The sequence below is a fragment of the Poecilia latipinna genome, unplaced genomic scaffold (genome assembly GCF_001443285.1).
Source record: "Poecilia latipinna isolate Pla-1442-1.1 unplaced genomic scaffold, P_latipinna-1.0 Scaffold2270, whole genome shotgun sequence".
NCBI lineage: Eukaryota > Metazoa > Chordata > Actinopteri > Cyprinodontiformes > Poeciliidae > Poecilia > Poecilia latipinna.
In genome coordinates, this window is record NW_015114886.1 from 44166 (window position 1) to 58732 (window position 14567).

The 14567-nt window shown below is 41.4% G+C and overlaps 3 protein-coding genes across 14 annotated transcripts in view; 2 read left to right on the forward strand and 1 right to left on the reverse strand.

Moving 5' to 3' along the window:
• Positions 1-4707, forward strand: part of LOC106937069 (myomegalin) — a 48835-nt gene extending 44128 nt beyond the window's left edge. For 7 of the 12 annotated variants that reach the window (XM_015018401.1, XM_015018389.1, XM_015018400.1 and 4 more), the window contains 8 exons: positions 581-817; positions 931-1032; positions 1235-1455; positions 1535-1678; positions 1855-1993; positions 2342-2388; positions 2576-2630; positions 3315-4707. In XM_015018401.1, coding sequence (XP_014873887.1) covers positions 581-817; positions 931-1032; positions 1235-1455; positions 1535-1678; positions 1855-1993; positions 2342-2388; positions 2576-2630; positions 3315-3454 — 1085 coding nt within the window. In that variant the 3' untranslated portion in view covers positions 3455-4707. The remainder of the gene's footprint in view (positions 1-580; positions 818-930; positions 1033-1234; positions 1456-1534; positions 1679-1854; positions 1994-2341; positions 2389-2575; positions 2631-3314) is intronic. The other 5 variants (XM_015018390.1, XM_015018396.1, XM_015018397.1 and 2 more) reach the window with 4 other exon arrangements.
• Positions 4708-7012: 2305 nt separating this feature from the next.
• LOC106937074 (LYR motif-containing protein 5A-like) lies at positions 7013-9247 on the forward strand. Its single transcript, XM_015018406.1, has 3 exons — positions 7013-7132; positions 7244-7317; positions 8392-9247. The coding sequence occupies exons 2-3, from the start codon at positions 7273-7275 to the stop codon at positions 8602-8604; spliced, it is 258 nt and encodes an 85-aa protein (XP_014873892.1). The 5' UTR covers positions 7013-7132; positions 7244-7272; the 3' UTR covers positions 8605-9247.
• A 136-nt stretch (positions 9248-9383) lies between these two features.
• The window catches only part of dnai7 (dynein axonemal intermediate chain 7), a 12348-nt gene continuing 7164 nt past the window's right edge, over positions 9384-14567 (reverse strand). Inside the window, exons 6-16 of the mRNA XM_015018402.1 lie at positions 14283-14420; positions 13913-14047; positions 13709-13812; positions 13428-13621; positions 12212-12376; positions 11886-12079; positions 11620-11800; positions 11142-11356; positions 10778-10936; positions 10249-10362; positions 9384-9726 (exon numbers count right to left, since the gene is read on the reverse strand). Coding sequence (XP_014873888.1) covers positions 9451-9726; positions 10249-10362; positions 10778-10936; positions 11142-11356; positions 11620-11800; positions 11886-12079; positions 12212-12376; positions 13428-13621; positions 13709-13812; positions 13913-14047; positions 14283-14420 — 1875 coding nt within the window. The 3' untranslated portion in view covers positions 9384-9450. The remainder of the gene's footprint in view (positions 9727-10248; positions 10363-10777; positions 10937-11141; positions 11357-11619; positions 11801-11885; positions 12080-12211; positions 12377-13427; positions 13622-13708; positions 13813-13912; positions 14048-14282; positions 14421-14567) is intronic.

A 14567-nucleotide genomic window follows, 5' to 3' on the forward strand; every position in this document is an offset into this window, starting at 1 on the left:
ACTGGCACAACTATACCAACTCCCAATACGCATAGAGAGGGCCAAAAATCAGATTAGATTAAGACTCCAATAAAACTTGAAGTGAAAAGCATTTTACTAGTAGACCAACGCATTTTCACTCATGTGATATTCAGCCCCCTTTATACTTATATCTTTAAATAAGTCACATACATTGTAAGTAGAATCAAAACTGTTGATCAGGTGAGCATTTCTTTTAAAATCTTCCACAGATTTTCATTTGGATTTAGGTCCAGACTTTGACTGGGCCACTCTAGCCTATGACAATAATGTCTGGCTTCTTGAAACTCTTAAATAAAGGGCAGATTTTTAGAGTTTGCGCCTTATGTCAATCATTTTCCTCCCTCTTTAGAATTACCTGCTACCCTGTGTTAGTCTATCACAAAAAAACAACACAAAATACACTAAAGACTCAAAAATTATTACACAAATTCAAACAAAGTTTATGCCTGGCAAATTCAAAATTATTTTTGCCAGGCACTTTAAATAAATCAGGACGACACCTTGAAGGTCTACTTCAAGCCCCACATCCAGAGCTTCTTCCTGTATATTTCCTGCTCAGGGTATCTGTGTGAGGTGGCGGGTTTCCCAGTGGAGCTGGGGGAGCTGCTGGGGGAGGTCAGGAGTCTGCGGGCCCAGCTGCAGAGCAGCGTGCAGGAAAACAGCGCTCTCAAACAGCTGGAGCTCCACAAGCAGCTGGAGCAGAAGCTAGGCGTGGGGTCGCCGCGGGCTCCGTCTCTGTCCGCGCTGACCGCCAGCCCTCAGAGGGAAACCTTCTACAGACGACAGCTGCTGCACGGTGAGACCGAGCTTTCTAAACGCAGCGACTCGCTCGTGACACTCGGCGTGCCGTGGTGTGTGTGGACTGCAGTGTGTCCAAGCCTGCTCTGTGTGTGTCTGTGTGCTCCACAGACCCGGCGCCGTCTCCGCCGGTCAGGGACATCGGTTTGTTTAACTGTGGATCTCCTGGTCCCCCCTACTCAGACCTGGACGACAGCCATAGCCCTGCTAATGGTGTGACCTTAACCACTCCTGCATTACAGTAGTTTATGCATGCTTTATTAACAATAAGAACAATAACGTTTTGTTTTACTTTTATCTGCCTGTTTCTGTATAGTTGTGATCAAATCGAAGCTCTGCTAACTCTCTTTCCCATTAAAAAGAACAAATTCTCGTGACAGCCTGCAGACAATCTGACGCGCCTCTGCTTCTCCAGCAGACTCTCTTGACCCTCACTCAGAACTGGAAGGGGAGGCACCAGATGGGTCGTTTGCAAACCGTAACGGTCGCCACACCATTGGCCATGTCGATGACTTCAGCGCGTTGCAGCAGCAGGTCCTGGAGGGCCGGAGCCTCGTCCAGCGCATGGAGGCCACCTTGCAGGCCTGTCTCACCCCGCCACTGCTGGAGGGCAAACAGATAGAGGGCAGCGACCTGGTCTGTGCTCATCACCGGCTCGCTCCGTCATGTAAAAAAAACTGTGATATACTCCTAACTAAACGAGGTGCGTTTGCAGGCCGTGGACTATGGATGTGTGAAGAGTCTTCTGTCCAACACCAAGACTCTGAGGCAGATCCTGGAGGAGGCCATGTCTCTGCTGAAGATGTTCTGGAGGGCAGCTCTTCCTAACACAGATCCCTCCATCCAAAACCTTAAGAAGGTCTGAGAAACATGAACGTATATTAAATTAATTTACTGATGTATAATTAAACATGTTAAAAGTATTGTGTGTGTGTGTGTGTGTGTGTGTGTGTGTGTGTGTGTGTGTGTGTGTGTGTGTGTGTGTGTGTGCGTGCGTGTGTGTGTATGTGTGTGTGTGTGTGTGTGTGTGTGTAGGAGCAGTGCCTGCAGGAGGAGATTTTGTCCCTGAAGCTGCGTATATCTGAGCAGGAAGAAGTTCTTAAAGGGACAGTACAAAGACTTAGGAGCACCAGCCGCACCAAGGAGAGCATGGAGCACTTCATCGTCAATCAGTGTGAGTTTTTTTAAGTATCTCTTTGTGCAAGAAAATGTGGAAAAACAAGCACATCAATACGCCAAAAGACTTGCAGCTGTAAGTGAAGTGAAAGTTTATTCTACAGTGTTTTGACCGTGGCAGACTAAATGCAAACGTGCACCACTGTTTTCCTATTCTTGTTTATAAAAACGTTGAGTTATTGTCATTCCTTTTCACGTTGTGAGCTACTTTGTGTTGGAATATTGTATAAAATCCCAGTAAAATACAAGGAAATGTGTGATTGTAATGTCACAAGTTCAAACTGTTTTTATCCTTAGATGTGCTTGAACTAAATCTTTTGACTTTCTTTTTTTGTTGTTTTTGCAGTATCAAGGACCCGCGATGTGCTGAAAAAAGCCAGGACTAATTTAGAGGTAACCACTCTATTATTCTGTTAGATAACATTAGATTATCTGTGTTTGTGCTCCATGTTCATCTTGTGCAGTGGTCAGGGTTACTTGTTATGTCTGAAATGTGTGTTACAAAGTCATCACTACTGTCTCCTTGTTCCTTCATTCTGAATTTGTCTCTCCTCCTTTCTCCCCCTTTATAATCCCTCAGAAGAACGAGCTGAGGCTCTCCTCTCTAAGCTCCTCCCCCTCCTCTCCTCCTGCTGGTAATTGTCTGACATCTTGTGTTGTGCCACACGGGTACATGCCGCCCCAGACTTTCCGCTTCTCATTATCTCAAAGATGATGGTTTATGGAGTTCTTGTTCTGGCAAAGGCGTTTCTAGGAACTGGAGCTGCCCTTTTTTGGTCATAATGACATCACTGCTTCACATCCTACAAACTCAGAACTGTATTTTTACCATCTTTTTTATTTATATATATATATATATATATAAACTATGTTCTTTATTATTTTGTATCATAAAACTAGAGATCATAAAACTAGACATTAAGTTGTTTTGACATATTTCTTCACATAATGCTTCCATAACCATGATTTTCTCAGCTTCTGTTATTGGTACTCCTTATGTGTAAAAAGCCACAAAATTAATTTATCTTTCATTGCGGGAAAAGGATAGTAGGATAATAATATAAAAAAGATGACTTTATTTTAAATTTCTTCTTTTTTTTTTTGCCAGTGATGCCAATAAATGATTGATTGATCTAAAACACCTCTTACTTTCACACAACTTTAAAAGAAAAATAACAGATTTACCTCTTAAAAGCAAAGTAAACATGTTGCTGAAAGCGTCAAACTACCCCTTTCCCCTTTAACTTCACACCATTTTCCTGGACACTTTTTACAAGCCCTGACCATTGAACATACTTGGCTTTTCTTGTCATCCCCAGCTGAGGAGCTTGGAGGTGTTGCCAGAGCACGGCCTCCTGATCGCGGTGTCCTGATGAGCGGCGGCTTTCCTGGAATCACCGGAGCAGAAGCCACTCAGCGTCTGGCAACGAGGAAGCGCAGCAGCCAGTGTCTGCTTTAGACTCCCAAAGCACCAACCTAAGTGCTCCCATGTCTGACCTCTCTGCTTAAACAGACCCCTCCCTCATCACATACTCCTTCCCATTTGACCCTGCCCACTCTTCTCCATCCAGCCGCCCCTTGTTCGTCTGGACAATACAGTCAGAGTACAAGCTGCACCTTGGCCCTCCCCTCACCCCTGTTCACCTCTGTTGTTGTCTTTGAGTGAAACAGTCAGCAGTTTGCTTGCTGTGTGTAAGATCGAGGGGCTGATTGAAAAGTGCTTCTGATGGTTTCAGGGATGTGCGTCCTACAGTCCCGAAGTGTCTTTAGATGCCTTTAGCTCTGGTTCGAGGATTGCACACATTTCTTGTGGGTTTCTGATATATTTCAGGTACAGATACTCATCTGATCTGCACCCACACAGAGCCAGACAGCCTGTAGAGAAAGAGGGTTTGCGTATGTTTGAAGTGGCTTTTGAGATGTACTCTGCACACAGACGCACACATGTAAAGTCCCATCAGTTTGTGTGCGATCGAACGGTTCACTCAAAGATAAGTTCATTTCCCCTAAACCTGCCACTGAAATGCAACTCTCCTCCTTGTGGCAGGAGGTTAGAATTTTTACAAATGCAATGCAAAGAAATGCCGGAGGGATGTGCCGTGCACGATGTGCGCTAGCCGTTGTGGAGAAAGCCAATAGCTAAGATTATTTGTTGTTGAGGGATGCTACAACCAAGCCCCACGCCTCCTTTTCAATGTCCTCTAAGTTTGCAAAATCACAAAAACTGGGAGCTGCGTGTGCCAGAGGAACCAGGCCGTGCTCACTCCCCAGGGGGCTTCTCATGCGAGCATGTGCAATAACGATGTTTCTTGAGTAACTGCGCTGCACTGGATCACAGTTCGCAGCGTTTGCCATGGTTTGGACACAACCGGTGTCATGATTGTATTTATTTCTTGAGTGTCGATGCATGACAAAGATTGTGCACATGAAAATCGGAGCGCTGGAACGAGTCGCAGCCGATTCTTGCCAAAGTTTGAGCCTCAAACTTTTCACTCTGACTCGCCTCGTCCACATGAATGAGAAAACTTATATCAGCAACAGTGTCACCACGTTGTCTTGTTTTCCTTTTAAACCATAGAGACGGCAACCGTTAGACACCTATTGAAACATTTTTTTGGACCAGCACTCCAGCAGATTTTTCAGTCAAGCTATTTGTTAATGTCTCTTAATGTTATTTTTAGTATCCCCTGAGCAAAGGCAAAAAAAAAAAAAGAACAAATTCTTACAAATGATGCAAACTTTGGCGGGCTGCCTGTCACTTATCACCTAAAAAGCTAATTTTCCCGTTTGTTTTACTGTTTTGTTTTGTTTTTTCCCCTTTTTTTTGCTGTAGATGATGCCATTCTGTGCTGTAAATATCAGCTTTGTGTGCATGTTTGGGTATTATGCGTGAAAACAGCCAACATTTGCTTTTTTTGCAAAGTTGATTATCTGGGTACCTGTGCAATAGCTTGATTATTTTTGGTTTATTTTGATGTCAAACATCATTATGGTGTGTCTGTTTGCTATTCACCTCCTCCAGTGTACAATGCAGTGTATGCAGTGTTATTAGAGGATCAAGCCACTTTGAATTAATTAACTGCATAGGCTTACACCTGATAAGTAAGCAGACTAAGCCTTCATCATATGTAATACACTGACCATGTATCTCCTACTATAAGGCTCTGATTAATGTTGCTTCGCTTGCCTTTAACCTTAGCGTGAGAGTTTGCTCTCAGAGGTAGAAATGGCCTTGACCAAGCGTCTACTTGATTTCTGTTGAAGTGGGTTTTGTTCACGCTCGAGTTTTCAGGAAAGAAGAAAAAAGACAAAAGTTGCCAAGTATTTCAAAGTTAATGGGAGATGTTTCGAGGAATTTTGTTTTAAAAAGTGTCTTCTGAAATGATTGTAATACACTGAATCAACAGAGCACCTTGTTAGAGCGTGAACAAAGCCTGTTTTTTCTTTGCTATTTGCTAATAAAAAGGGAACCAAACAGTAGATTGTTGTTGGTATTGAATTGCATATGTATATAGTGCTATCTGATTGGTGCAGGTATATCCTGAGTTCATGCTTATTGACGTAGTTGGCCGATACAGGACACTGTTGAGTCCTGTGTCTGATCAGGTGTGTTGCATTAAAGAAAAAGTTCTTGCGATGATGAATTGTCAGAAGGAATGAATAAAACACTTAAAAACTTCTGTGGTTTTCTTCTCATTACAATGCGCCTGCGACACTTGATTTAGTTTTAGTCTGAAAACTCATCGGCATATGTGGTTTCTGATAAGCAAGAGCTCATGAACACAATGACTGGAGAAGCACCAAGAAACGAACTGGTGACCGTCATCTGACGATTTTTACCTTTGATGTCCTTGACCAGTGCTCAAAAGTCCTAGATTTCTCAACAGCAAACACTCCATAGATGGCCATTAGCCAGACACCTGAACTTCAACACTCTTTGGTTTGGACACTGTTACTGAGACTCAAAGTTAGCTATTATTGGTATCAGGAAGGTAAAGTACATGAAGTTCAAAGAAGAAGCTATTATTATTATTAGGATTTCTGCAACATGTTTAGATATATGATTACTCTGTATTCAGACTGTGAGAGAGGACTAGACATTCAGCAGATAACAGGAAGGCTAAATGGAGCACAGCAAAGTTCCTTTAATTTTCCTGTTGAATAGGACTGAATTTAAGACAATGTAGGTCCCAGGGATTTTAGCAATTTTATGTACTCCATTTCCACAAGTTTATTTTACACAAAATTAAACTGATAGGTACACGTTAAGTACCTTTCTTGCTCAAGGACCTCCAAGGCTTTGTATGTATTTCAGGCTCTTGTAGCAAAGGGTTATCTACAATTACAATTACCCAATAAACTTGTTGTCTTCCATTGTGGAAATAACTAAGCCCTTTACCTCACCATTCACCACCATTTTATTTACATAAAATGTAACAACCATTTCTTCTTATGCTTATAACTTCACCATGTGACAACCAAATACTAACACCTAGTGGCTAAAACTAGTATTGACGGCTATGCCATTACAAAGCTATTTAACAAAAACATTGATCAGTGTTTTCACATTTTTAAGTGTTTAACAACACAAATTACGAGAAACAGACACGTTAGCACTATAAAACCGAATGGGTTAATGTGAAACAAAGGTGTACAGAATAGTTAATAGGCGTAGGAGGATGTTAAAACAATATTAAGCCGATATAAACCGACCGTGGAGCTTATTATGCCTTCAAAAATACATTTTCAGGGAGCAATCCGTTCCATTAAAAAAAATGACAAAACTCTTTATAGGCCTATTTTTTAAAAAATTGTAACGCCCACTGTAAATAAAGTAAACCAAGTTCCTTCAAAAGTAATTAATTATTCATTATTTTTACGATAAAAAATCAAGTGAAATTGTATTATTTCAATCGCGGATAGATATTATCAATTATTTCAACCAACTGCACAGCCGTATTCATGTCTATGAGGCGAACAAGTAACCACGGCAACTGGTGCACATGCGTACTTGCATGCTTATATTTGCGACACTACGATACGCCACACGGCAGCGAGTAAAATGTGAACGCGGACAAGGTGGATGCGGAGAAAAGAAGATACGTATTCAAGCTAGTCCGCTTTCAGACGTTTACAAGTCAGTATGAATCAGTTGACTTTGAGATTAATATGCTGTTTACAATGTCAGTGACTCTAGCTGCTGTCTGTTTCCCCCTCACACATCCATCTTTCCTTTCTTTCATTCCAGAGACGTGATCGGCCACATTTGTTTGTGACATGGCAAACCCTTTAAAGGGTCAAGTTATCAGACTGTACAAAACTGTAAGTTCTGTTTCGTTCCTTTCTGACTACTGGTGGTAGTCATAGAGACAGTTAGACTTACAAACATGTTTCATATTTGAATGCCTTACATTTCTTAAGTTTTACTTGGAAATTATCTATGAATTTGGTGTTTTGAGATATAAACTATATAGTGACTTAGCCTACATTATAATGTGGTGTGTGAAAATTATTCACGTTAAAACGTTTTCCCTTGATAATAAACTTAACAATTAAGCAATTAGAAGGCTTTCAGGTAAAACTGGTCAATAAAAGGAAGGAGTCTTTGATAAACTTTCATTTGTGAAAGTGAATGTAAAATCTGCAACTAACACTTTGATCAAAAACCAAGTCAGTTCTCCTTTTTACCAGTTCGTGTCTAATTGTGCCATGACGTCTTCTTCTACTTCCATTTCATAAACTATTTTAAGATTGGTAATATCTTTCTTGAAATTAAGCTAGTATTCAAAATGAAGTCTCATGTTTGATTTAATTCTACATATTTTTCTTTTAAACTGTAATTATGAACTAAAGTATTCACTCATAAACTATATTTTGATATTTGAGGCCTGAATAAACAGTTGAGCAGTCTGATAAAATACCCAAAAAAGTCAGGTGTGTGGCTACCAGGCCACGATCTCTTGCATGTTACAACTGTGGTTGACAAATTACCCTGCCTATCTTTGTCTGCTGTAGATTTTTTTCATTTTCCAGTGTCCAGGTTTTTCTGACTACACACTCATTCATTTTGTTCAGCCTAATATGTTGTTGCTTCCTCCTCTGGTTGTTGGTCCTACAGAAGGTTGTTGGATCAGGGGTGATTCAATTGCCACGTAGCACCTTCCTTGCTCAAATTTTGCCCCTCAGACTACATGAACGAAGCCATTAATCAGACTCGGACCCCATTTATGTCCGAGGGTGGAGGTCAAACACCTGCTAAATGCAGGTCTACACAGACATGTAGGAGTTCACAGAACCATAGCTCCATACTTGCCTTTGGTTTAGTAAAAAAAAAAAACAACAACTAAATGCTCTGAAGTAAAGCATCTTATTTGACTTTTTGTTGTCATTTTCCAGCTGCTGTATCTTGGTCGTGAGTACCCAAAAGGAGCAGCTTATTTCAGAGAACGACTAAAGCATGCGTTTATGAAGAACAAAGATGAGACTGACCCTGAGAAAATCAAACAGCTGGTTGCCAGAGGAGACCACGTCATCAAAGAGCTGGAGGCCCTTTATTTCCTCAGAAAATACCGGGCCATGAAGAAGCGCTACTATGACCCCGAGAAGTGAGAACAAACTGTATTTTTCATACAAAAGAGACATGGAGACGAGTAGAAACATAAGCTGCAATGCAATTACTGTTCTCTTCACAATTTTAAATAAGCCCTACAAAGTAAATATCATACTGTTGTCTGCAGAAAACCCCAAAAGTTGGTTTTCAAAATATCTACTTTTTACGTTATTTTTTTTAACGAAAGATGCATGCAACGCTAAACTCTAAAATTGCACAAATGCAGCTTTAGACGATGAAGCCTCTTCTTGACTTTGTATGTCACTGTGGCCTAAATATCTGATCTCTGTCTCCACTGGCCATAAATCTTTTCTCCTGAAGCCGTTCAGGTTGTGCACTAGAACTTGGACTCCAGTGAAGCTTAAGTTTTGGTGCAATCAGGCTTTCTTTATGTATTTTTTAACTCATGTTCTTGCTTTCTTCAGAATGTAATTATTAAGACTCAAAGAGCCGTGTGACCTCTGTTATCGGTGCATTGTTAAATGGAAATGTCTGCCTTTTGTATAATGAAATGCTTTGAGTTGTAATGCAATTCTGTATTAACACATTTATACGAATGTGGTCCAGTTGCTTGGAAAAATAAATGTCCTATACTGTATTAAAGTACTATTTACAGGTAATAAATGTTTTTTAATGCTAAAATATTGAACCCATTTCATTTCAATGACATAAATATATGATAAAATATATCATATATTTTATCATATAAAATATATGCTACTGGTACTTTTAGTGTCAATGCTGTGGAAATTCAACGCACAAACTGTTGAGACTTGCATTTGTCATTATCGTAGCTGTATTTGAAGATATTAGTTGAGCCATTGTGACCCCTGGTCCGTTGCAATTTATGAAAAAACCAGAGGTCTGGTAGCAGAAAGCAGGCTTTGCACAGTGTCAACAAAGCAGTAATGGGACTTTCTGACCAAAGCTATCCCATCAGGGCTCATGCTGTCCTGCAGAGCGTGGATGAGTGTGGAGTGGAACTCGCTGCCAGCAGCGTGGTCGGTGGAAAAAGCTTCACTGTTCTCAGTGATCTCCAGTTGCCTACTCCTCTGTGAACCCATAAAGTAAATATTCCAAGAGTCTTCAGGTACAGGGCCGGCTTTGAGGTGCTCACAGCCCTGACAGAAAAGACAGACACGCAGATGAGTACAACAGAACAATTAAGATGTACTGCATTGGGTTATGTAGTCTTTCCTTAGTCTAACAAAACCATGTTGCTGGTGATTAATGGACTGTTTTCACTCTGTCATGAGGCACAACATGGAACTGCTGCTGCACATGTTACGCAACAGGTTGTTGCTAGGTAACCAATGAGCGAGTGAGTTTGTTGATGCCATGCCTTGCTTAGGTTGAGCAGCTAAAGTCTTTCACTCTGCCTACATCCCCCAGAATGCTGTGTGATTTTGGATCGGGGTTCAATTAATGTTCTATATATTGAATATTCCATCAGCTGTATTATCTAAAGCTATTGATCACGATTCTTTTGCAATTTATATATCATTGCTGATGTATTGTCCAGCCCTAGTTCATGTCCAGCACTTTGAGCTGCTTTTAGTATGAAGGATGCTTTATAAATAAAATTGATTGATTAATTTATGTCATCTCTAAAGAAAAATAAAGGTTACCGGGAATAAAAGTACCTGAAGGACCAGATTGTCCTCTCCACATGTGGCATTCCACTTGCTCCATGAAAAAGCACAAGCTGATGCATAGAGGGCCATCTGGTCATAAGCAAACTGTTCTATACGTGGGTTCTGAAAAAGAACAGAAAGAAGCAGGATGTTTTCTGATGCTGCGAGGAACAAAATGTAATTTCCTGACTTGCACAATCAAGTTAGGCCAATTTCAATATTGTGGGTCCCCCATGTGGCGTTAGTGAAGCACCAACAGTTCCTATCCTGTAATCTAATCTTCGTCTAACATTTTTATTGGGGGGGTTGTTGTCCAAATGTGGCAAATGTTGTCCATCAATAAAGAGACCTTTAGGCACATTTCCTTTTAATGTAAAAAAAAAAAAAAACATGGCAAGATGGAAAACTTCTCCATTCAACATGTTACTCATTTTCAACAAGTCTAACCCCGACTACCCATACAGCAAACACAAAAATCAGAGCATTCCTGTACCTTTTTTTGCAAAATGATCAAATGAAATTGCTACAGGATGCAGACCTTCTTGCAGATGCTGACGTATTTGTGCGTGTTCTCGTTAACAAAGATGTCGATCCCTGCCTTGGCCATGGCTTTCTGCAGAGCCGGTCCGCTCATCCACTTCCCCACGAGGTGAGAGAGGCCTCTGCCCTGCGCCACCTGCAGCATGCACTGACTATTCTGTTCATCAGATTCATAACAAACAAAATGTTAACGTTTGTTCTTCTTAATAAATCCATTATGTATTCATTTACATCTTGCAAATAAAGATATAAAATGGAACAATTTTCATGATAAATATTCTTGTAAACCAGAATAAAAAGCCATTCAGCTCATCTCTAAATATTTTCTCCAACAGCAGGTGAACAGAAAAAAAGTGTCTTGCCTCGATGGTGATGGAGATCTGAATGAGAGCCCCCTTGACAGTATAAATAGCTGAGTTTTGGCCCAGCGGCCGCAGCTCCCAGCCCCGGAAAGGAAAGTTGGCGAAGGTGTTGCGCATCAGTGCGAAGATCTGGAATGACTCCATCTCAAAGGAGATTTTGCCTTCTGCCTCCTCGTAGGAGACGTTGATGATGCCGTCCTTTCGCCAGCGGCCCTCTGGGTGTGCAGAAGTCACCGTTAGTGGCGTCACAGTACAAAAAGCATTCATTCCTCTGGAACTGTTTCCACATTTTGTTCCATTACATCTTAAAACTTCAGCGTGTTTTGATCGGGACTCTATGCGATAGATCAACACAAACTATCACTATTGTGAAGGAGGATCTTTTCCCCCCTCGCATTTTATTATTGTAACACATGAAAAGGTTCAAGAGGGATGAAAATTGTTGTCCAACTTCTGTGCTGGTTTCTGATGCATGTACCTGCAGCGTCCCAGCGAGCCACGAGTGGCATCTCCATGAAGATAACCCACTCGGGAAGCACAATGGACACCCCAACAGGGGAGCACGCCCCCTTGTTGGGTTTTTCTGTTGGGTCATCGGAGCACTCCTTTTTGTTGGACCTTTCTATTGGGTAAGGGAATACCTTCAGCCCATCCACCATCTAGAAGAACAAACCATTGATCTTTGAAGATCTGCTGAATTCAACCTGAGCTGGGGTTTGGGCAGAAAAATCCTGTTGTAATCACCTGCAGTATCGTGTACCCCTTTCTCCTGATAGGCTGAGGTGGGAGTTGGAGAAGATCGTAGTAGAAAACTCCACCCAGGGTTGTGTACTGAACCAGATTTACAACCTCTGTGTCATCTTCTTTCTCTTCGAATTCAGGCACAGGTGGACTCAGAGAGTTCAGCTGTGCCAAGCTGGGCCAGGATGGATCCTTGGCTGTGGATAAAAGGAGGTCCTTTTATTTCAAGGTGGAAAATTACATAAGTTTTAAGAGTAATGACAACTTCTGAAGAGAATAAAAAAAGATCTAATTTTAAAAATTCTACATTAAGTTTTTTTTTTCTTTACTTGGACCATCAGATAAAACCAGGCTGCAAATGTGACCACTGAGTTCTTCTGTCTGTGCAGGTATCACGCTTTCCTCTGAAGACGGCCGGCTGGTGCTTTTTACGGGCGGCTCACTGGCTGGACTGCGAGGGGTAAAGGGCAGTTCACTGGTGCAATCACCATCCTGCAGTGAGAAAAGGAAAGCAAGGCAACGGGTTTGGGTCATCACAAAGTCATCTCTTGGAAGGAACGTGGCCGCTATTTTGACAAATCGGGAAGAACAAAGATCACACTACAGCATAAAAAAAAAAACAGTTTCTGTGAGTAATCTGTGAGTAATACTCAAACCTCTCCCGCTCTTCCTACTGTGAGCCATGCGAAGGTTTTATGGCATAAGAACTCAAAGCCGAAAGGCATACTTCATGGACAGCTTAATATAATGAAATTAAGACACTATTAACACATTCACACCTTCATTTTTTTCTCTTTAAACTCAAACTAGTTTCATTGATGTACCTGATTATAAGTGCTACAGAACCAGTATTTGGTCTCTGGTTGAAGTCTGCCTTGGTGAAGGTTTGCTGTTGTATGTGTGGCCGGTAGGGACATCATCACCTCAGTCTCATGTCAATTGTCTCAATTGTTCATTTCTGTTGTAGCATGGTTTGAGAGGTCATATCTTACTTTAAATGTGAAAAAAAACTGTATCGATTTGTTTTTCTTTAAGGTCCTGGTTGGTGATCAGTAGCTCTGATTGAAACTTGAAAATCAATGGCCAGCATTTTAAGCAGATGTGAAATATTTGGGCAGGATTATGGATTCTAATCTAAAATTTTAGACGTGTTGAAAAACGTCCTTTCGCAAAACTTCTTTTGGACAATCAGCCATCAGTATGTGGGATTTCTTGCCTGAAGACATGGAACAGGTTTCAGATTGGCACGTTTTTAAACTGAGGGTGAAGAGCATCTTAAAAGGAATCAGGTTTAGAGCCAGCCATGATCATTTCCTCAAGGTTTTGCTCGCCTGTTTTATCCCTTGATGACGTACTAGATGACTTCTGGTTTAGCTGTATCGATATTATCGTATGTCTATGTGGTTAAAAGCCCATCTGGGGACATGCATTGCAACTTAGCTAAGGCTACAAATATTAGCGTTTGTCCCCATTCAAATAAACAATAAACAAACAGTTAAAATGAAAATACTGCTAAAACATGAGCTGATTTGTTTTGACCAACTCGGGTTTCCTCTGGCTGCTGGGCGGGCGGAGGAATCTCCTCCACTATCGGCTTCTGAGGCAGATGCCTGAGCCTGGACAGTATCGACAGGTGGTCATAGTGGGTGTGGAGGATCCGCACGGCGATGTCGCTCACAGCCAGCTCCTCGGGAAGCTTAAAGCTCAGGCCAGCTTCCTGAAAGTCAAAACCTGTAAAGCTAAAGACAGAAAATCCAAACCCGTGAGTGTGTCAGTGCAAGGACAGGGGAAGGATTTGAATATTCCCAACCGATTCGCCCAATAACCTTGGATTTTTGAAGAGGTTGGCCCAGAGGCACAGCGTCACATTTTTGTGTTTGGACACAGTCTGCATGTTCCTTGTGTCGGGGTCAATGTTGTCGCTTGCTCCCTGTGACAAAGACGAAACAGGAGGATTCAGCGTAACGGGTTTCCACGCATTGGGCTCTTCATTTGCTAACATAAATAAATGAAGCTTGTTTTTGTCCTACCTTTAGGAGCTTCTCAGCTATGAAAAGGTGCTTGGCGTGGAGAATCTCCTGGACTTCTATGAGAGCATCGTGGTACTTTGGGACCAACTCTGGATCTTTGGCCTCTTTCATAAGCTCATCCAACGCTTCAATAAGCTACAAACATAACCCGTGCTATCACAGTGCCTTGCAAAAAACATTCTCATTCTTGAACTGTTTCACATTACATCCAAAAACCTTTAATGTGCTTTACTGGAATTTTAGATGATTGACAAACAAAGTAGAGCATGATTATGAAAAGAATGGAAAATGATGCATGGTTTTCAACAATGTGGTCTCCCTGAGTCAACAGTGTAAACACTGCGTAGAGGTGTGTAGTATGGATACACACCTTTACTGCTGAGTTGCATAGTTGAAGCTCCTCTTCGATGTCGGTGTCTGAGTAATCCTTCCACAAGGTGACGAATGTATTGACCGCCCGCTGGTCCTTTGCATCTGGGACTCCATCGCAAAGCATGTATCTCTCCCACTGAGCGCAAAGATTGGACAGAACTATCAAGAATGATCACACTGAAATCTCTACTTTAGTAAATCAGTGATTCTTGAGAATAGGGACAAAATGGGTTTTAATTTTCCCATTTTTTTTTTTATTATTTCTCAACCTTATGTGTGCAAA